Source organism: Podarcis tiliguerta (genome assembly GCF_965153285.1).
Source record: "Podarcis tiliguerta genome assembly, chromosome: 8".
In the NCBI taxonomy this organism is placed as follows: domain Eukaryota; kingdom Metazoa; phylum Chordata; class Lepidosauria; order Squamata; family Lacertidae; genus Podarcis; species Podarcis tiliguerta.
Window position 1 is genome coordinate 67,824,235 of NC_139541.1, and position 22,562 is coordinate 67,846,796.

Sequence of the window (22,562 nt, forward strand, 5' to 3'; positions counted from 1 at the left end):
ATTGTGGGTTATTTCCCATTTTGTTTCCTTCTTACTGAAATGATAAACACCTCTTAGGCTGCATGTACACCATGCTTTTAAAGGACATTCAAAGTGTGGTCCAGTCCGTGAATCCTGGGAACTGTAGTTTGTTAAGGGTACTGGGAATTGTAGCTCTGTGAGGGGGTAAACTACAGTCCTCAGAATTTGGTTTTGTGGGAGATCATGCTTTAAATGTATTATGTGTCCACAGCTAAAGTTGCATCCGTTGTGACATGTAGTTCAGGTGTGGTTTCACTAATTAACTGAAACATTTATATTCCTTTCATTAAAAACGGCACTGGAGGAAGATGACAACCACAAAATGTAACTGGATATGTTACATCACAAATTATAACTTAATAGCCTAAGGTCATTACAATTCGAAATTAAATAAAAATGGATCATCAAGAAATATACAGTCAACAGGTTAAACACAAATAAAGTACATGCCTCTAGTCTTTACAAGTGTTTAAATGTTTAAAACTCAAAATAACTTCTAATACATTAAAATTAAATAAGCAGTATAAGGACCAAGCAGCCCACAATTGTTTATAATTTATGTTACACATAATATATAATATAGTGTAACGTATCATATAGTATAAAGTTGAAAATCCACAAACATATTGTCAACATATTGTGCAGCCCTATACATATCTACACAGAAATAAATTCCACTGAGTTAAATGGGGGTTGAAACCTAAATCCAGTCCAACACAAAATCAACAAAATAACGCACTGCAATATATATATATATATATATATATATTTGCTTTCGTAGATTTATATATATATATAATTAAAGGAAAAAAACCACCGTAATATAAAACGCTAATGCCCTATCTTCTTCTTTTCTTTCGAATATAAAGGTTTCAATCCATTTATTAAAGGGAATTAAGAAAGGGTCCTAGTACACAGACGTCTTTGGGAAGAAAGGACGTGATTTAGAGGCTACAACCGAAAAGGTCCGACCACTGCCTCTGCTGCAGAAATACACCTGCGCCCCCATAAAATGATAAGGATAAATCCCTAAATCTAGAAGAGGAGCGTGTCAGGAAGAGAAAAATCTGTACTAAACTTCTTGCGAAACTAGGCTTTGTTTTTGGTTTTTACTTGTGAAGGGATTGATTTTGTGTGTTTTTCAAGAGGGAGCCTTCAAAGACGTCCAGGCTGAAGTACCGCCAGATACCTCAACAGAGAGGCCTTCGCAAGGCTGAAAGAGCCAGGCGACCAGCGAGCCTCCTTTGTCTGCAAAAGAACTACAAAAAGCGGGAATCGTCCGCTCTTTTTTTTAAGCGCTGGATTCCTTCCCTCTCCCCCCCCCCTCACCTCCTCCCCCGCCTAACCCTACCGGCGCGCCATGGCTTTCCCAGCCGTGCGGATTGGCCGGGGCTCTCCTCGGGCTCTGATTGGCCGCGGGGGCCCTCCGCCTGCTCCCGCCTCCTGGCGCCGATAGAGTCTCCGGCCTGCCTCTCCGAAACGCCTCCCCCGGATTGGACGCCGGGGAGCAGTCCCTGGAAACAGTTCCGGGAAACCCCTCGCGTTGCCGGGGTCGCTCCCGCCGTCCATGAGGGGAGGGAAGAGGAGGAGCGCGCGCCATTTGCAGCCGCTGCCTCCAAGCCGCGCCGCGCAGGTCCCGCTCCGGTGAGTCTGTCCGCCAAGGCCCGCCTGGCCGAGGAACCGGTAACCGGGGGGAGAGAAGGGATGTTGGCAGGGTGGGAGAGAGGTGTGCGCGCTCTCGTAGTTGGCGGCGGCGCGCGGGGGGTGGGGAGAGAGAGATGCCCAGGCCCGCGCTCTCCGAGGCGCCTTTTGTGGCCGCGGCGCGCCTGGCGGGATGCGCCTGGGCGGTGCAGGCCCCGCGCCGTCGACGTGGGGGCGGGGAAGGTAGGCCCGGCTGCGTGCGACCCCCCCCCCCTCCAGAGGCGCCTCCTCAGCTGAGTGCGGAGGGCCCTGATCCGCCGCTTTCCGGGAGAGGGAGAATGGGAAAAGGAAGGAGGCCTAACCCCGTTATCATGACCTGGGATGGGGAGGAAGGAAGAAGGTGTGTGGGCGTTTAAAACCAATGCGGCGATTCCTTTTTGAGCGCCTGGCGTGTTTGCAGGGGGTTCCCATTCCCTTAGAAATGGAAATTATTATTATTATTATTCCTCCCTTTCCCCCTCCTCCGGTTTGCGAATTGCCGCCTTGAATGTCGTGGTCCCTAAGGGGTGTTTGCTTGGAGAGTTGAGGCCGGCGGGCATAATATTTCTCCCGGATAAGCCTTAGGCACCTTTTGAAATCCGGGAATGAGTCCCATTGGAAGCCGGCAGGGCTTTTTAAAGTTGCGGGCGAAGCTGTAACTCGGGGATCGAGCTGCAGGGCTGCATTCCTGTGCATCGCCGGCCTGCGGAAACACAGCACGGTTTTTAGCTTCCGAGCATATGTGCCTTGAGTTACTGTCCTTAAAAACAAAACAAACAAAAAAAACCCATCCGCCAAATGTTCCTTTTCCTAAGGGGAGCCTGGATTCATCCCCATTTTTTATTTTTGCAAATGGAGCATATCCCTGCCCCGCCTACAAGTACCATTTGATTTGAAACTTATCACAGTGCTTTTTCGTGGCGCTGTCAGAATCAGATTTGGTTGTGGTAAGGGTTCTTTGTTCTTTGTGAAAGACAGTGATTAATTGGGAATTCTGGTTGGTGACACTACCATAGGAGCTGTTGACAGCTGCTGATACTTGTTTAACTTTGATGGTAGAGGAAATGGGGTGGAATGTTTTAACTGTAACAGTACTACACTTGTGAAGTTACTGTATTTGTAGCACCATCCATGCGACCTGTAGGCTAGCTAAGTTCTTTCTGCAGCATGTGCTATTTTCAGGAATTACTTCAATGTCCTGTTTAGGTATGTGGTCCATCCTGAGTGTGTGTGATAATACTTGGTTTACTCTGCCAGGTGACTTGTAATTGTAGGTATATATACCTATTTTACATATGCAGAGACAGTGTAGAGTTTATTGTGAGTTTGTGGTGACATATAGAATCATTTGCGAACTATGGCTTTCATTTTTAAGTTCAGAAAATAACTGGGTTATTTCTGAAACTCTCATTGAAATCTTGATGTGTGTTAGAAGGGATTTAAAAACTCCACATACAAAGATTGCAGCTGTGCTGTGTTGTTAGCTTGTAAAAACATAGTACAGTAACTTGCTATGGAGTGGGGAAACTTGCTGAATAACTTTTCAGTTACAAAAAAATATACACAAATAATTTTAATGTAGTTTGCTAAACAGTAGTCTGTAACATTTTTGTCATAGCATTTTGTCATACCTATATCCTCTTTCAGAAGTTGTATAAGGGTGTCAGTAGTACTGCAGTGGTTTAAGTTATAATTTAGCTTCTATTATAGATCAGTATTTGTGGCTACAATCCTGCAACTCTGTACTGACTCACTTTCCTGGGAATAAGCCCCATTAAGCTCAGTGGGACTTGCTTCTTTATAGGATTGCACTATACATGTCTCTCATTTCTCAAATTTCAGTAGAGTCTAGTGGGCTACAAAACAATAAATCTGTTTTGCTTATTTGCCTTCTCTTGAAGTAGGATATAAAATTCCAGTGTAAGAACAATGTTGTCTGTTGGTTGTGTGCGTATTTTAATTGATTTTAACTATTGATCAAACTTTAGGATAATTTACTGTATTAAGATTTTTGCTTGGTATAAAAATAGAAACACTAAAATAGAATAAACCTCACATTACTCTAGTGTAAAATGTTATTCTATAATCTTAGAATAAGTTTATTTCTTGAGTCATAGTCATGTCAGGAAGCAACTGAGCTGATTAGGGTCACAATTAAGGAAGCAACCCATGGTGAATACAGTGGGACTTGAGTGCAAACAAGCTTAGGATTGTTTTGGATGTGCCCTGCATTAGTGTGTCTGTAAGCCCTGTTCCTACACCAGTGCAATGAACTTGGGCAGCCCAGTTCAACACATAGAACTATAAAGCTTTGCAGCAGTTCCAAGTGGATAACTGTGTGTATAGGAGGCATAAAATTAGTTGGCCCTCCTGCATAGGATGCTGGAATTGGGACCCTAACTGGCACTAGTACAAGGCTACACTTTTGAAATGTGAATGAGAACTAAATGCATAAGACTAATATCCAAGTGCAGGGGGCCATAGGATAAGCAGCACATATACTCTATTCTGCACATAAGAATTTACAACATTCATGGTCAAAAGAAGATTCTTCAGTATGTCTCATACAGCTGCCCTGTCCTGCTGTCATTCCACAAATCTTTGGTCTAACACATTGGAGCAGGTTGCTAGAACATAGAATAGGGTAGCAAATATATCTCACAGGGGCATTACAAAAGCCACACGTGCATTGACAGAATATCAGCCAAGTACTAGTGCAAAGGAATCTTGCATGGTAAAAGGGTAAAGTACCCCTGGATGGTTGTCCAGTCAAATTTGACCATGAGGTGTGGCACTCACCTCTGCTTTCAGGCCGAGGGAGCTGGTGTTTGTCCGCAGACAGCTTTTCCAGGTCATCTGGCCAGAATGACAAAACTGCTTCTGGTGCACCGTTCACAGAACACCATGACAAGTGCAAGAGTGCATGGAAATGCCGTTTCCCTTTCTGCCGCAGCAGTACCTACTCACACTGATATGCTTTTGAACTGCCAGGTTGGCAGGAGCTGGGATAAAGCAGCAGGACCTCACCCCACTTTACACCCCAGCCTGGACTCGGTGGTTTAGACCACAGTGCCACCCCCTGTCCCTGCTCTTGCATGGAGTGATGGCTGGAGCATAAGATGCAGGTTATTTTGCCTAGGTGAAAGCAAAAAAGTAGTGTTTGGGAAGAGCCCGCAAATGTGGGGCTTTGGTAGCCAGCCATTATTTATGGTCACCTCCAACCCTGGCCCCACCCCTACCCCTCTGCACAGAGTGTCTATATGTGTGTGCTCCATCTCTGACACTACACAGTGTCATGCAGTGTAGGAGACCGAGCTTGGAATAAGGTTAATAGGTGGGAGGGTCTCACCCTTGATTTCACACTGTGCCTTAGAGGCATTCTGAGTGCCTTTAGCCTGAGTTCCAGACTTGGGGCAGCGGGAGGTAGGGTAAGTCTCTTTATCTTGCTTTGGAAGTTTAGTGACTCGAAAGCGCAATGTGAAGTCAGAGTCTAGGGAAGATGGGTGGTTGCCATGGTAACTGCGATGAGTGAATCTGTGGACCTCTGAGCATAGCATCAGGCTTTTAGTTATATGCATTGCTGTATTTGCAGCAACCTGTGCTTGGTGGTGGTAGTACTAATATTAGAGCAGAAGGCTGAGAAGAATAGCCTGGTAAATACCCAGTTTCTGTAATTATTTGTGTAACGAGATAGTTTAGTTTTTAAGTTTGCCTTAGTTTGGTATATTCAGAAGAAATTTTATGCCTTTTATGGAAAGGCAGAACAGAAGCTTGATAAATGTGTGAGGAAAATTCTTAACTAATTGTATTGGATCATAAACTGTGTTATTGAATGTTTTTTTATCTGCATTTGTAAATTCAATGCGAATGAGTCCATTATAGTGAGTTGTGAAGGTAAAACTCAAAAACAATAGTAGTACTGGATCATGTGAATTTGTTGATGGGTTTCGATTGCACAGTGACTGTTAGTTTATTTTTTGTTCTTCCCATCTTTCTACAGAAGGTCAGGGTGTCTTAACAGCAACTATAAAAAACAAACACAATAAAGCAATTTAAATCATAAGCTGTCCATATGAAGAACTATAATGCCATGTAGTGAAAAATAAACAGTACTTTACAGTAAAGATTTAGGCTCCATACCAACTGTGTTCCAAAAGCCTAGACATAAATGTTTTCAGTTTGGTGCCTGAATGTTATCAGCATGGCCCGGGGGGGGGGGGGGTACAATCACATTTCCTCCAGAAAGGATTTCCCTGGTCCCAAAAGCTTACTTCGTGTCAAAGCTTGTATGCAGTTCTTCCACAGCTGCATGCAGAATAGAACGGTAAAATATGGAGACACATCTTGAGTTTTGCTTGTTCTGACATTCTGCTTATACTGTATATAATTTTCATACATGAATATTTGTTAAGTAATTTGTGTAACAAACTGAACTGTGGTGAAGGTGTCATTTCCTTGGGATTGATATATTGTTGTTTCTTAATAGATTATTTAGTACACTTACCTTCCTTCTCTTGTGACACTTAAAAGTCAGCATACATAGGATTCCCATGGAGTCTCTCATCCATCCACTGAGCCAACCCAGACTTGTTTAGCTTCAGCAAGGTTACTGCTTTGCTAATAAAGTTGTATTAGCATATTTCTAATAATGTTAATAACTAAGTAGTTCTATAAAATATGAACCAACCAACCCTTCCCCATAAACACTCCAGACTCTGATTCCTTGTGGAACCCACACCTGTCTGCAGAAAGGCGAAGCTCTGTCCAGGAGGGCCAAGTTTCTTTTTCATTGTGCTACCAGCTCTGAAGAGAAATTAGAATGGCCTTGAAGTATTTTCTGGGAATTCTATGTACATAGGGTAACTAAACTTATCTGTAAATATCTTAATCAACCAGTCATCTTTTTATCACTAAAACATTGATAGACATGCTTGTGTCTTCTGTATTCTTTTTCAAGCCTTTGAGAGATGTACTGAAGTGCACTGAGAATCTTTATAAATGTCAGCTATATGAACATTCTGTTGGAGGAGAGTGCTTTGAAACGACAGTATTTAGAATAAGAAGCAAAGGTGGTGTTAATTTTTGTTTGGGTGCTACGTATCTCCATATCCCTCAAGTTGTCTTTGCTTTGGTAGTGTTGGCATTTCATTGTTGGAGATAATCAAGCCCAAGTTCCTGTGATCAGACGAAGGGTCCCGTCTGCACTTTCTATTTAAAGCAGTATTATATCACTTTAAACAGTCATGGCTTCCTCCAAAGAATCCTGGGAAGTGTACGTTGTTAAGGATGCTGAGAGTTGTTAGTAGACTTCTATTCCCTTTAGAGAGCCACAATTCACAGAGTTCTATGGGAAGAGAGGATGCCTGGAGGTTGGAACTCTGTGATGGTACCGGGGGGGGGGGGTCTCCTAAATACTCTCAGCATCCTTAATAAACTAGGAGTCTTAGGGTGAAGATGCTGTTTTTAGTGGTCTGATGCTGTTTTAAATATACAATGGGCCCTCTGGATACGGATTTAATTTGTTCCGGGGGTCTGTGCGCACCTCGAAAAATCCGTAACCAGAGGCACCACTTCTGCGCATGCCGTGCTAGAGCGCTTCCGCGCAGGCGCGAGTGGCGAAACCCGGAAAAATACTTCCAGGTTTGCTGCTTTCGCAACCCAAAGATTACATATCCAAAGAGGTACGTAACCTAAGGGTTCACTGTATAGTGCAGATGAGGTATCTAGAAACAATGAATCTCCCAAGATGGGTTACATTTGTCCCACTATCCTTTGCTTGGATACAATTTTCATTAGAAAAATGGCTTTGTGTGTGACGGACCTACTTTTTTCGGTGTTGTGTTCCCCGCAAAGGAAGTAACACGTGACAAAGCAGAACTGGAACCCATAAAATGCTGCATGTAGTGTGGATGTAACACTTCTAAACATGCTTTCACTTGAGGGGGGGGGGGAAATGAGGTTTAATATAACCAGACTAACCACTGAGAAATTCTTTGGGGGAAACTTGTAGCATCATAATCCCGTGTTCAGGGTGCAGTATTTGCTAAGAAGCAACTGGTCTTAATTCTTTGTGGGGTTTTGTCTCTTCATGCACCACTGCTGCTTTTCATGTAAGTGCAGAGGTATTAAGGAGCAACCTCAATAAACTAGAAGGCCTTGGTTTTGTGGATCACCAAAACAGTTTTGTTCAGCTTGAAAGCTTTTTGTGCTTTTGGTCTTAAAGCAGGACATGTGCTCAAAAACATGCAGTAGCAAAAATTTCAGGGATTTTATACAGTCTGTAGTAGAAACGAGTCTGGTGGCATCTGCTACAAAAATGGAATAGTGTACCAGTTATTCTGCACAAGCTACAGTATGGTCATAGCCCATTAAAGTACTCATTGACCTTGAACTAAAATGTTTTGATGGCAAAACTTCTGGAGTGGGACATCTTTTGTCTTGCTTTTGATACATTAATTGTATTGCATGCTTTTAATTGGATGATTATCTTAAAGTTGTATCTAGTATTTGAAGGACTAGTTTTAGTGTTCTGCACTTAAAACGTTTTTAAAAAATCTTTGTTTCATATGTCTTACTGAGTTTTCTGGTGAAATCAAGATTGCTTTGCCTCTGCTAATATGGCACTGTCAACCAGCCCTTTTCCTTAAGTAGTTGTTTATATCACCTGTGCTGTCATGCCTGAATATTAAGCACCAGTTTGTAATCAGACACATAAAATAAGTTGGCAAAATACCTCAGTATTTGTTTGAGAAGATAGTGCTACTTTTTTTTTATTCATATCTCTGCAGTCTTATTGACTTTCGCATCAAGTCTTTCTCACTGATATGGAAAATTGAAGGTGCTGCCTTTCGTTTAAACCTTTCATTTAAACTCTAATATCTGGAATAACATGCTGTGCTATGATATGCAGAATTTAATACAAGTTCATCTTGCTGGTATGTGACATGCAATTCGTTTATCGATTGTTCCACTTGTGCAAAACCTAATGTGGCATGTTGTTTTTTATTTTATTTTTAAAAGTGTTCTGGCAACTAGTGTACATTAAAGCAGCATGGCTTCTCTTATGTAACAGGATTTGAAGGAAGGTATGGAAATAAGCCAGAAAACTATGGGAAAGATGGAAAGCAAGTATTGACATTTGCATATTAAGCTGCCCTGTAGGCCTCTGTATTAAGCACATTGACTTAAAATCTTTTTGAGACCAGGGTAATAATGGCAGATGTTCATGCATTTCAGTATACTCCCCACCACTAAGATCACAGAAATTAATGCCAAAATCAAAATTAGATCTGATGTACATGAAGTGCTTAAAATTGTGCGCTATTCCATGTACATGTTCCACAGTATTTAGAACTGTACTTATTTAATGTAGGTGAGCTGCATTCTAAAGGCTTTAAATAATAGGTTTAATTCAAGTCACTTGCAGCATGTTTACAAATTAGTTTAGATAAATGCATTGTCCTACAAATTAGTTATTTCTGGCTTTATGTAATATAGCTCCTGAATTTTTTCCAGCAGCATAATAAAATGGCTAATCAGGTGAATGGTAATGCGGTACAGTTAAAAGAAGAGGAAGAACCAATGGATACTTCCAGTGTAACTCACACAGAACACTACAAGACACTGATAGAGGCAGGCCTCCCACAGAAGGTGGCAGAGAGACTTGATGAAATATTTCAGACAGGTATAATATGCATTTCTTGTTTCTGATTGGTTATGAAAGTGAAGGCAAACGATTTTCAAATTTTTAGGTTTTAAAGTTGAAAAAATTTACTTGTGTTTTGTACTGTGTAGCTTTGAATGTACAGCTGCTTTCACTTCTTTGAGGTCAAATTGGGTTTGACATGTTGACAGTATCTTAGGTCATCAGGGCACTTAACTGTTTCATAGACACAAGTAAAAGTGGACATTCCAGCTTACTGAATTATAAGTTTCCTCTATAAAATAATCATTTGTTTCTACCTTTCTACCATCACCAATTTATAGTTACTGTGTTAAACACTTAATATTTCAATAGGTGCTTGGCTTATTGAGGGAAATAGCTTGCTTGCTTGACTTAGGGCTACGTTTGAATTCCAGTCTGTAAGTGAATTTCATGTTTGTCCAGCTCCTAGTGAATATTTCAGTCCATATCAGTAATTACACTGATGTGTTCAGATTAATAATTATTATTTGAATTACGTTTATCTTGCATGGAGCAAGTGGCTTATTGTGTATTCTAAAGAGAGAGAGAGAACACATGTTCTGCTTAGGAAACACATATTTATTGGGGTGTGAAATAGAAACTTCCTCTTCCTCTTTAGTATGCGTGTTGTGAATATATTTAGAAATATAAATGGAACTGCTTCATGCCCTTATCTCAAATATTTCAGTGGCAAGATCTGCTTTATCTTTCCCCCCTAAAATACTCCAAAAGTTATGTAAGGCAGTTCAAAACAATACCATATCTGTCTTCTTTATGTTGATATTTTGACTCATGTGGCTGATCTGTCTTGAATGACAGTCCCAATGAGTGCCTGCCAGATAGTTTTTATTTCCTTAGAGAGACACTTCTCTAAGACGGTGCTATATGATGATGTACAACTTAGTGGCTTGAGTGTAGGTGTCTGAGAAATGCATGTACAGGATTTTAGAATGTGTTGCAACTGAGGTTGTGTCATGAGGAGTTTGACATTTATCTAAACTTGAAAGTGCATTAATGTTAAAACATTTTACTACCTAGTATTCAACAATATTTGTACAACAATTTTCATGGTTAAACTTGCCCGACTGGTGTCTGTTAGTAGTGTTCGCTACAACTAATTTTATAATTAAACTTGGGGCTGAACTTCATTACTTTTAAAACCTCTGCTGAGTTTTGTCCCAGTACAAAATATGCCTTCCAATATTCAGGATCAATTCTGAAATGCAGTCTTTGTGCACTGCTATTCTGTGTGATAGAGAATAAAGATGTTTTCAGTGCTCTTTAAAATCCTGAAGTATTCAAAACACTCTGGATAGTTATTGGAAGTTGGTACAAATATCTCAGCACCTTACCATTTAATACTGATGGAATTAGAAATTTTCTACATTTTTCATAAACTTCTATTAACTTTAGTGTAAAAGAAAGTACTTTATGCTTCAGAACTGGTCCTACTGTATGTGGGTCTGCACCTGTAAGCTTAATATTAGTGTACTTGATGTACATAACAGGGCTTGAAATAATGTCACTGGCTGGAAAGTTGTGGCAAAATGGTATTTATCTGTAGTAAAAAACATTCATTGTAATCTCCTTTTTATAGAAATGGGGATAATTTTTCACTTTAGTTTTTTTTGAAGGGGAGAAGTTGGTTTTGTAGGTTGCTCAAATAGCTGCTGTAGCACAACTGTTGTTAGATTATGTAGTGTTTATGCATCGTTTGTAATGGCTCCATCTTAAAGAAATATCCTAAAAGGGAATGTGAGCCAGAGTTCATTGTTTCAAACCCTGATATGTAGTGTTGCTTTGTGCAGCAGAATATCCACACAGTTCCTCAAACAATTTTGTTTCTGGATATAACTTTTTAGTTTGCCGTAGTTACCTTGATGTACTGAGCTCAAATTACTTCAAATTTAGCAAAATAAAATAGTGTTTTTGAATGAAATTGCCTCTGTATAATTAAATGGGAATCTGTAACTATTTTCTATTTTTAATTTTTTAGGATTGGTAGCTTATGTTGATCTTGATGAGAGAGCAATAGATGCTCTTAGAGAATTTAACGAAGAAGGAGCCCTCTCTGTATTACAGCAGTTTAAGGAAAGTGACCTGTCGCATGTACAGGTAAGGTAAGAGCTCCTGTGGTGTGAAGAAATAGGTTCACAAATGTAGCATTCTTTCTAACATGACTATAACAAGCACCAACAATGGTTGTCATACTTTTTTCTGAACTCTTCTGCACTGTGTCTTTTTGACAACCTTACCCCTCAAACACTGCATTTAGGCTGGAATCCTATGTTTCCTTAGTTGGAAGGAAATCCCATTCAACTCTGTGGGGCTTACTGCTGAGTAGACATGTATGGGGCTGCACTGATAAAGTCTAGAGTTGCATGCGTGTAAAAAGACTCTCATATTCAGAGTCCTTGGCCTGATGTGGTGTTCAATGGAGTGGTTGTTTGTGTTAAATAAATTGTACAAAGTGATTTATTTTTTTTAAAGCACTCTACTTAGTTCTGTCAAAAGTTGCAGCAGTTGAGTGTTATGCAAGGTTCAATGGCTTCAGGTTTCTTTTTATGCCTTCCTCTTGAATGATGTCATAAATTGTATCTGCAGAACAAAAGTGCATTTTTATGTGGAGTTATGAAGACTTACAGACAGAGAGAGAAACAAGGAAGCAAAGTACAAGAATCAACAAAGGGGCCAGATGAAGCAAAGATTAAGGTAATGTATACATATGCTGAGTGTACAGGGGAACAGATAAAGGTTCTTCTGAACTTCTATGTAGATATTTCTGTATTTAAGTAATTAATTGCATTGTTCTGATGTTGCTTTAAGGACTTGTACTGGAGGAAAGAATCGTATTGAGGGGGGAAGGCTTGTATGACATTAAATAGTTAAAATCATGACTGTTGCAAATGCGTAATAGCAAAAGAGCCCTATCTATATATAGGAGAAAAACGTGCCTCCATTATTATAATTATTATATATTTATTAATTTATACCCCACCCTTTTCCCTGACAGGGACTCGATGGCCGCTTCTTTCCTCAATCACTTTAGCATGTGCAAGCTACCTCTTTCTCCTGGGAGAAAGAGGCAGCCCTCCCCCACCCGTCCATGCAAAGGCGGCTGCGGCTGATGCAGGCGCACGGACGGAGCATTTGTGAGCCTTCCTCTGTTGCCTTAGAGGAGGAGGCGACTTCGCCCTGTTCCTTGCATGGTTGGGTTCCTTCCTCCATGCACCGTGCACTGGAAGAGGTGGCTGCGGTTTTGGAAGAGGCAGAAGCTGTGCACAGTGACACTAATTGTCTCTGTGGCCGGCAACTGCCTTCCTCCTCCCCGCCTTCTTTCCAACATCGTAATATACCACCATATCACAATGTTTAGCTGTCGGTGTATTACAACGATGGCAAGCAGGTATTACCCAGCCCTAGCCATTAATTTCAGTAAGCCTACTCTGAGTAGTACTTAGTTGGATACGCCTAGTCTGTGGTCACAATAAGCAACAAGAGGAAGAGCACTTCATTTAGCTGGGTGCAGCACCGAGTTGTTCGTGTGGCGACACAAGAATGGTCCTTCTCTGCAGTGGTTCCCCGTCTATGGAATGCTCTCCCCAGGGAAGATCGCCTGGCGCCTTCATTATACACCTTTAGGTGTCAGGCAAAAATGTTCCTTTTTAACCAGGCCTGAGAGCCAGCATGGTGTAGTGGTTAAGAGCAGTACACTTGTAATCCGGTGAACCGGGTTCGCTTCCCTGCTCCTCCACATGCAGTTGTTGGGTGACCTTGGGCTAGTCACACTTCTCTGAAGTCTCTCAGACTCACTCACCTCACAGAGTGTTTGTTGTGGGGGAAGAAGGGAAAGAAGATTGTTAGCCACTTTGAGACTCCTTCAGGTAGTGATAAAGCAAGGATATCAAATCCAGACTCTTCTTTGGTTGATCTTATTGACATCCAACACCCTTTTAGAATGTGGCCTTTTTGTGGGGGGTTATTGGGTTACTGCTTTTGGTTTGATTTTATACGTTGTGGTCTTGTTGTGAACTGCCCTGAGACCTCGGGGTATAGGGTGGTGTATAGGATAGATACATACATAGATAGATAGAATATGCAAGAGGTTCTGTGGATGGGGCTCTTTCTGGTTTGTTTTTCTGTCTTGGTAAAGAATGTGTTGTTGAATGCCACTTGTGCGATGAAAACATCTACTTCTAATTCTTCATCCTTTATTCAGGCTTTGCTAGAGAGGACTGGTTATACTTTGGACGTGACTACAGGCCAGCGGAAGTATGGTGGCCCCCCTCCAGATACGGTCTACTCAGGATCCCAGCCTGGCATCGGCACAGAGGTTTGTATGTACATACTGCTGCACATAAATTGCAGATACATAAAGATTGTCCTTACCTAACAATGGTTGCCTATTTCATCTAATAAGACTTAAAAACTAATTATTTAGTTTTAGCTATAATGAAAATAATTGTTAAGCTGAGTTTTCCAACCAAATTTTGACAGGAAACACTTTGAAAGCCTGTCTTTTAACTGCAGTAATATTCAGACCTGTTGTTCATTTGGCTAACTTGTGGCCCTCCAGGTGTAATAGAAAACAGCGGTTTACTCACTGCAGCTTTGAGCTACGGTAAGCGATGAGCTCACATACTCTTCATCGCACCCCCCTGCAAATAGGAGACTGAAACTTCTGCTTTCATTTTTAAACTAGCCTTGGTGCCCCGTGGCAGCCCAACTTGGAACTGTGGTTTGTTTAAACTAGGGTTAGTGACAGCAAGTCAGGATCAAATTAGGTTTCAAATCCTGATTTGTTCACAAAGCAGGTGGGGAACAAATGCGGTCATTTGCCTCTCTTTTTCCAGCCCATAGGACTCTCCCCAGGCCACACCTCTCCCTGACCGTGTTCCATGCCCTCCCAAGTGTTTTTGCCTAGCTGGAATGAGTCCTTGAACTATGATAATTCCTCTTGTTTCCCTGGATGGGAATGGAGAAATGTGTGTGTAGAAACCTCTGACTTTTACCTGACTGGAATGTAGTCTATTGTGAAGGTAAGAGTCCCATCAGTTGGACTGCCCCTATTGGCTCCTGGCCTCACCCGCTTGAAAAGGTTGCTCAGAAAGGAATGTGACCCTCTGACTGAAAATGGTTCCCACCGCTGGGTTAAATGACCAGAGTTCCACAAATTCGCCATCACAGGGAACTGCGGCTAGTTTAAAATTGAAAACAGAAGCTTTTGCTGTCCTTTTGGGTGGGAAGCAGGGGAAGTGCATAAGCCCAAGGTTGTGTAGTGGGAAACCATTGTTCCCTGTTACATCTGAACTGAGCCAGTATTTGTGTTGTGTGCAGGGATTAAAGAAAGGGTATTCCTAAAGTAGCTCTAGGCAGCGGCCCATGTGCTTAGAGCGGGAGCTTCTCTGTTCTGAGTGTTTGAAAAGGAAGATCAACCATTTTGAAATATCACCTCACACAAATCTATTGCGTTTTTCTTAATTGAATTAAGAATTATTTTTTTCAAATGTCATTTACTAACAAACAAAATATTTTTTTTCTTTTCCTCACCAGGTTTTTGTTGGTAAAATTCCTAGGGATTTGTATGAAGATGAATTGGTACCACTATTCGAGAAGGCAGGCCCAATTTGGGACCTGCGGCTCATGATGGATCCCCTCTCTGGCCAGAACAGAGGCTACGCTTTCATCACTTTCTGTAGTAAAGATGCAGCACAAGAAGCAGTCAAATTGGTAATTACTATGCTATGCTATATATCTTGGAGGATGGAATGATTTCGCTGTGGTCACAAACTGTAACTCATAGATACTTTCTTTGCAGGTGGGCTCCCATAGTATTCTAGATCACTCAGTCATGAGCTATAAATTAGCAGTTAGCTAGTTATAAACAACTAGTCATTAATTGCTGCTACTTAAGGCACTTCTCAATTTAACCATGCCATCTGATGTTAATAAGGAAAATTGCAGGATGAATCTGACTTGAGTTCTCCTTTTGGACCTTGGACACAGAGTTATTATTGAGACCTCCTTGATAGCTGTTTTTCAGCCCAGGTAAATTTTAGTTGAAAACATGAAATAGCAAGGCATCTGCAAAGGCTTGGTTAACATTTTTTGAATTATTTGCAGTTGTAGGTAAGGATGGTTGGTTCCTCACTGAAGCTTCTAAAGTTTGATAGAAAAGGGACCAAATCATGGATAAAACTGGCTAAAAAGGGGCAAGGGAAAATTAACTGATAGTTTTCTGAGTACAGAGAAGTTTTCCAAGTACAGAGAAGGGTCCCCAAGGATCTGTAATTGATCTGTAATTGATGGTATTTATCTTTCATAAATTAACTGGAGGCACAGTTAATTGGTGAGTTAGCTAAGTGTGCAGATAATAGCAAATTAGGAGTTTACCAATCGGGCACTAACACAATCCTAAACTAGTCTACTCAGAAGTAAGTTCCTTTGAGTTCAGTAGGACTTACTCTCAGTAGGACCTACTCCCAAGTAAGTACCAATTGGATTGTTCCATAAAAAGCTCTCTTCAAACAGAGCAGAAGCTGAAATGCTATGTAAGAGCATCTTGAGTGATGTACTGAGTGGGTAAATGGGAATACTAACTTCGCTGATACACTAATGGATTGTAAATTGTTGGTAACAGCCTTAAAAAACCCTTCTTAAGGAGAAAGCTTACTGAAAATGTTAGTGTGTACCAGCAGCGATAAAGGAAAATTCACACTTGGGAAATGGATTGAAAATAAAATGGAAGTATAATAGTGATGACTTTATATAAGTTCTGGGGTGTTCACTGTCATAAAAATCTCCCGAGTCCAGGCTGCTTGATCTGAAAAAGGATGTTTTATCGATAGTGAAGTAACAGTAGATGATGTGCTTAGGAATGGAGCATCTTTCTTTTGAAGATAGCCTTCAGAGCTACATTACAGTGAATTGTACTAACGTACACAGTTCTTTAATAGAGACATTTATGAATAACAATGACCATGATAGCTAAGAAGCTGAACCTCCATGTTCAGAATCAGTGTCCCCCTGAGTACCAGGTACTGGGATGAAACAGGAGATTTGTGCCTGTGAGCTTCTCAGACATCTAGCCTGAAGTTTGTGAGGCTGGATTTAAACCTGAGAAGTCTCCTTAGACAGTGTATTTTGAGCTGGCAAACGCCTATTATTGGGAAATGAGCTAGATTACTGGAAACCTTAAATCTTTCCAAAGTGGGATGCAGGTATGAAGCTTTTTTTGTAGTAGATAGCATTTTATTTTGAGATCTTCCCCACTGGAGCAGGTGGAGAGTTTGTTGATCTGTGTACCATTAAATTGGAACTTTAAGATGAGTGTTCAGCTTAACGTTCTTTTCAGTGTGACAACTATGAAATCCGTCCTGGTAAACACCTTGGCGTATGCATCTCTGTGGCAAACAACAGGCTGTTCGTTGGATCAATTCCAAAAAACAAGACCAAGGAAAACATACTAGAAGAGTTCAGCAAAGTTACAGGTAAGGAGTTGAGCATATGACGTGTTGTAAGGCATTAACATTTCACTCATGAAACAAGCAGACTAGTGTTGATAATAAACATGCCTGTTAAGACTCTGAATTTATTTAGTACAGTTATATCCTCTACCTTTCAGAATATAAACCCTTCTAAGGCACCACTTAAAATGCACACACCAAACAATATTAACCTATGAAACACCACCCAGTTCCTTTTCATAGGGCCTGAATGGCATCCAGCTTGAAGTGGCTGTGCAGTTAAATTGCATTTTACTTGAACTTCCAGCAGACATTTCTCACTGGCTCGGTCACCCCCCGAACTCGCGGTGCAGAGCCACCTGCGGCAGAAGAGCCAGCTGTGGCACTCTGACCGACGGGTGGGCTCTTCCCCGGACTCAGCTCTTGGGCCCCAGACTCTCAGCCTGGCACCTCTAAGAGCCTGGGTGCTCCACACCCCTAGCGCCTATGGGTAAGACGGCCCTGACTATTTGGAGCGCTGCCATTTCATTGGAGGAATCTCCCTCCGCCCAGATGGTGTTAGATTTGGTAGATGGTGTCATCTTTATGGTCATTGGTGCAGACCTTGCAACCTGGGAGGCCATATAAAAGAAGAGGAATGGCGGCCCTGGATCAGATTTTGAGTGCTGGGCAAAGAAACATTACTTCTACCATCTCCTCATACTAGAAGTAAGTTTATGTTCAAAAGTCGATGGAGCCAGTGCCTAGAGAAGGGAGAACTTAATTGTGTGTGTATTCTGGCACTGCATCATTTGAGTGTGCTGAAGACTTGATCTGCTTATGCTGCAGCTTCTGCATTCCAGTTCGCATTTCAAGCCAGAAATAGGCTTCTGTGTTACATCCAGGTGTCTTGTTCTTACAGAGGGTTTAGTGGATGTAATCTTGTATCACCAACCTGATGATAAAAAGAAGAATCGGGGATTCTGCTTCCTGGAATACGAGGATCACAAATCAGCTGCTCAAGCTCGGCGTCGGCTGATGAGTGGGAAAGTAAAAGTCTGGGGAAACGTCGTTACTGTGGAATGGGCTGACCCTGTAGAGGAACCAGATCCAGAAGTCATGGCAAAGGTAATAGAGCAAAGGCTGTACTGCTGAAGTGACTAACTCCAGGGTGGGACACAGATCCCATCCCCCAAGATCTCACAAATTTGGGGGGGGGGGCAAGAAAAAGGAAATAAAAAAGACACTATGCTTGGGTGGGTGGACCCCAGCACCCTGATGGGGATACGAATTGCCTTCTCCCCAGTCATCGGATCAATCATTTGATGAGCCTGGAGGGGCCAATAACACATCCCCCTAAGCTGATTGGCGTGCATCAACTGAGGTGTGGGGGACAACGCCCATCACTGACCTGGACACCCCAGAGGGTTTGGCCAAAAATGAACATGCAGCCCTTTGAGCCAAAAGTAGTTTGCCATTACAGTAGGGTGGCCATGTCTGCGATGATACTTTGCCTTTCCCCCTCCCTGGGGTGAAGTACTGGGGTGAAGTAAGAATTACTGAAGTACTGGGGTGAAGTAAGAATTACTGAAGTATACAATTCCAGGTACATCCATGCTTTTCCTCCACCTGGCAGTAGGGTTAATGTACTGATGCTGGTCAATGCCATCCGTTCCCTGGGAATCTTACAAAAAATAAGCAACATGGAATTGTGCCTGTATCTCTTAAATGAAATCTTGAAAGTAAAAGTTGATGGGGGCCTAATTCAGAAGCCAACACTGAAATATGCTGTCAGTGGTCCATGTTGTTAGTTGCTGTTTCGGTTTTAGTGATAAAATTAACGCCTCTTGTGATACAGAGATAAAGCCATCTTTTCCTGGATGGTTATTTAGTGCACTCTTGCATCTGAGCAAGCATGTATTGTAAGAGTTACTGGATTTCTGAAGCTGATATCAAAATCCCACCCCCTTTTTTAACAGGTGAAAGTTTTATTTGTGAGAAACTTGGCCACTACAGTGACGGAAGAAATACTGGAGAAATCCTTTTCAGAATTTGGAAAGCTGGAAAGAGTGAAGAAATTAAAAGACTATGCTTTTGTTCATTTTGAAGATAGGGGGGCAGCGGTCAAGGTAGGTATGCACAATTTCATTATCTAGGCCAGTGGGTGGGGAACAGTCCCTGATTATGCCTGGCAAGGATCCTCTTTCAGCCTGTGAGGTCGTTTCCCCCAAGCCACGCCCACCTGCCCAGCACATGAGGTCATATATAACATTAAGTGCACTGTAGATGAAAACAAAGCTCCCAGCCAAAACTGGAGTTTGCTGTTCCTTTCCCTGTTTCAGACTGCATGGGCAAAGGAAAACTCTTCATTTGATGTCGTGGTGATGCATACAGACCTACGTTATGCAGCAAAATGGTAGTTGCAGTCAGCTTTTGCAGTCAGCTTCTACCTGACTTCTCCCTCCCGCTACAGCCTGAACCTCACATCTCATGCCTTTCTTGAGCCTCTTTCCTAACTTCAGGAGATGTTTTTCAGGGCATACTGGCAGGAGGAGTACAAGCATGGTATTGGATGCAATCCAACGTATATGCTTTGAACCCTCTAAAAATGCTCTATAAATGCTGAATACTGTAATTGGTTCATCTAGTCTGATACTTTCCATTTAAATCTTCTTGCTCTCCCTCACCCCCCCCCCCCCGGACGTTGGAAAGGTTTTACCAGTGCATTGTTCACATTGCATATGTTAAACAGCATATGCTGCCCTGTATTAAAAAAGTTCTCTCCCCTCCCACTAAAGACCCCCAATCTTTTCGTCCCGCTTCTTCTTCGGTGGTACCTTGGTTCTCAAACTTAATCCGTTCTGGAAGTCTGTTCCAAAACCAAGGTGTGCTTTCCCATAGAAAGTAATGCAAAAGGGATTAATCTGTTCCAGACTTTTAAAAACAACCCCTAAAACATCAATTTAACATGAGTTTTACTATATAACAAGACCATTGATCCATAAAATGAAAGCAATAAACAATGTATTGCAGTCACACAATCAATCAGTAGCTGAACTGGGTTCCACACAGTCACAAAAACAAAGAGCCACAAAAACAAAAATGTAAAATAAAGAGCAAAAACAGACAGACCTCAGCGTAACGCTCAAAACGGAAGCGTGGCACTCAAAATGGAGCATGTTCGGCTTCTGAAATAAGTTCGCAAACCAGAACACTTACCGTATTTTTTGCTCTATAAGACTCACTTTTTCCCTCCTAAAAAGTAAGAGGAAATGTGTGTGCGTCTTATGGAGCGAATGCAGGCTGCACAGCTATCCCAGAAGCCAGAACAGCAAGAGGGATCGCTGCTTTCGCTGCACAGCAATCCCTATTGTTCTGGATTCTGAGATTCAGAATATTTTTTTTCTTGTTTTCCTCTTCCAAAAACTAGGTGCGTCTCATGGTCTGGTGCGTCTTATAGAGCGAAAAATACGGTACTTCCGGGTTTGCAGTATTTGGGTTCCAAGGCGTTTGAGAACCAAGGTACCACTGTATTTGCTTTCCAGACTTCTCCTTCTTTAAAAGCAGCTCAAGCAAGAAAAAGTGTTTCTCACTGTGAAACACAAATGGAGACTGTCTTATCTTCCTTCCAGAAAGGGTATTCAGCCTTTAGTCCAATGCCCTGTTTTAAAACAAAGAGCTAGTAGTAGCTCTTCATTGTTACAGAAGTCTCTCCTACACCAGAGTAGACACACAGGTGCTCTGTTCTTGTCCCAGGCAAATTTAAAGCGATTCACTTCATAAAACATTCAGTATGTAAATATGCATTGTGTTGAAATGGAATTACTATGGACATGAGAATATCAGAACTTAGAAGAGTGGAAAGGTGGGAAATCCTGAAGGATTCTTCTCTGTAGAATGGCATTTAAACTTCTTTCCCCTTCCAAACAGGCCATGAACGAAATGAATGGAAAAGAGATAGAGGGGGAAGAAATTGAAATAGTATTAGCTAAGCCTCCAGATAAGAAAAGGAAAGAACGCCAGGCTGCCAGACAAGCCTCCAGAAGTACTGCGTGAGTGTTAACTTCATTAACTGTACTGTAGTTCAAAGACGGGAGTTTCTGTCTGATAGCAACATAGTAAAAATCTACTTTAATCTGGCATGCTGAACTCCGCTTGAACTTTTAAATTGAGAAAGCAGCATGAACTAATGCTAATGCTTTTTTCCTGCTCACTAGGTACGAAGATTATTATTACTACCCTCCACCTCGTATGCCACCTCCAATTAGAGGCCGAGGGCGTGGAGGGAGAGGCGGCTATGGCTATCCCCCAGATTACTATGGCTATGAAGATTATTATGATGATTACTATGGCTATGACTATCATGACTACCGTGGTGGCTATGAAGATCCTTACTACGGCTATGATGATGGCTATGCTATAAGAGGAAGAGGAGGAGGAAGGGGTGGGCGAGGCGCACCTCCACCACCTAGGGGGCGGGGAGCACCACCACCAAGAGGTAGAGCTGGCTATTCCCAGAGGGGGGCACCAATGGGACCACCAAGAGGAGCCAGGGGTGGGAGAGGGGGTCCTGCCCAGCAGCAGAGAGGACGTGGTGCTCGTGGAGCCAGGGGCAACCGTGGGGGCAACGTGGGAGGCAAGAGAAAGGCTGATGGGTACAACCAACCGGATTCCAAGCGCCGCCAGACCAACAACCAGCAGAACTGGGGCTCCCAACCCATCGCTCAGCAGCCGCTTCAGCAAGGTGGTGACTATGCCGGTAACTATGGTTACAATAATGACAACCAGGAATTTTATCAGGATACGTATGGGCAACAGTGGAAGTAAGACAAATAAGGAGGGCGTGGGAATATTGGAAAGATAGAATTTGGCTATAGCTCTACATCCTTCCAAAAATTAATGTTTCATCCTTCAGTAGTGATTGGCTGCCATTTGTATTGGGCTGAAGAATCACTCTATTGTGTATATACTCAAGTCTTTTATTATTTTTTTCTTTTCTCATAAATGCACTTGGACATTACTGAGCTTGCAGAATTCCCAAACACAGTTTTGGGAGACAGTGCTTTTTATCGTTTTAGGCTTCATTTTAGCAGTTTATCAGCAGGATGGGCGACACTGTTAAATCATGATTTTGCAGACCTTCTGTTTTTGGACAGTTTCATTTTTTCCTTTTTCTTTTTTGGATTTGGAATAGACTACATAGGCATATGCTGTACATAAAGTAAAGCTAGTACTTTGTCTCCGTAGTTTTAAGAAATTAAAACAAAATTAAGTTTTCTTGTATTGAAAATAACATGACTGTATGTTTTGCATTCCTAGAAGTAGGTTAACTGTGTTTTTAAATTGTTATAACTTCACACCTTTTTGAAAATCTGCCCTACAAAATTTGTTTGGCCTAAACGTCAAATCCGTGGCAATTTGTTCCTTGATGTGATTGTATTTCCAATTTCTTCTTGTTCATGTAAGATTTCAATAAAACTCAAAAATCTATTCAAAACATTACCTATTTCAAATTCAATTGTGTCCTAAAACATTTTATTGGTAATTCTTGCAAGAAACATCTTTTTTAGATATAAAAAAAAACTGCCTATGTGAGTGATCAAATTCATGCAAATTTCTTGCAATTTCCAACATCTGGCACTTGTGGCATATGAGTCAGAGCTAGGTCTAATCATAGCATCAAATTGAAATTTCATAATTGTTAATCTAATCTAGTTGCATTTAACTTTCAA

At 41.6% G+C, this 22,562-nt stretch overlaps 2 protein-coding genes across 8 annotated transcripts in view; one reads left to right on the top strand and one right to left on the bottom strand.

The window, feature by feature from the left end:
• The window catches only part of RPA2 (replication protein A2), a 160,705-nt gene extending 145,772 nt beyond the window's left edge, over positions 1–14,933 (bottom strand). Inside the window, exon 1 of the mRNA XM_083456008.1 lies at positions 14,928–14,933. The gene's annotated coding sequence lies outside the window, so the exon portion shown is untranslated. The remainder of the gene's footprint in view (positions 1–14,927) is intronic.
• On the top strand, positions 1,503–22,329 carry HNRNPR (heterogeneous nuclear ribonucleoprotein R). Of its 7 annotated transcripts, none has more exons than XM_083455293.1 (11): positions 1,538–1,665; positions 9,217–9,385; positions 11,382–11,500; positions 11,990–12,097; positions 13,605–13,718; positions 14,939–15,115; positions 16,740–16,875; positions 17,753–17,958; positions 18,810–18,959; positions 20,761–20,882; positions 21,048–22,329. In XM_083455293.1, the coding sequence occupies exons 2-11, from the start codon at positions 9,229–9,231 to the stop codon at positions 21,655–21,657; spliced, it is 1,899 nt and encodes a 632-aa protein (XP_083311419.1). In that variant the 5' UTR covers positions 1,538–1,665; positions 9,217–9,228; the 3' UTR covers positions 21,658–22,329. The 7 variants fall into 7 exon arrangements, with proteins under 7 accessions (XP_083311424.1, XP_083311419.1, XP_083311418.1 ...); XM_083455292.1 differs by having other exon boundaries at positions 1,545–1,665; positions 9,220–9,385; XM_083455297.1 differs by having other exon boundaries at positions 1,595–1,704.
• Positions 22,330–22,562: the final 233 nt, after the last annotated feature.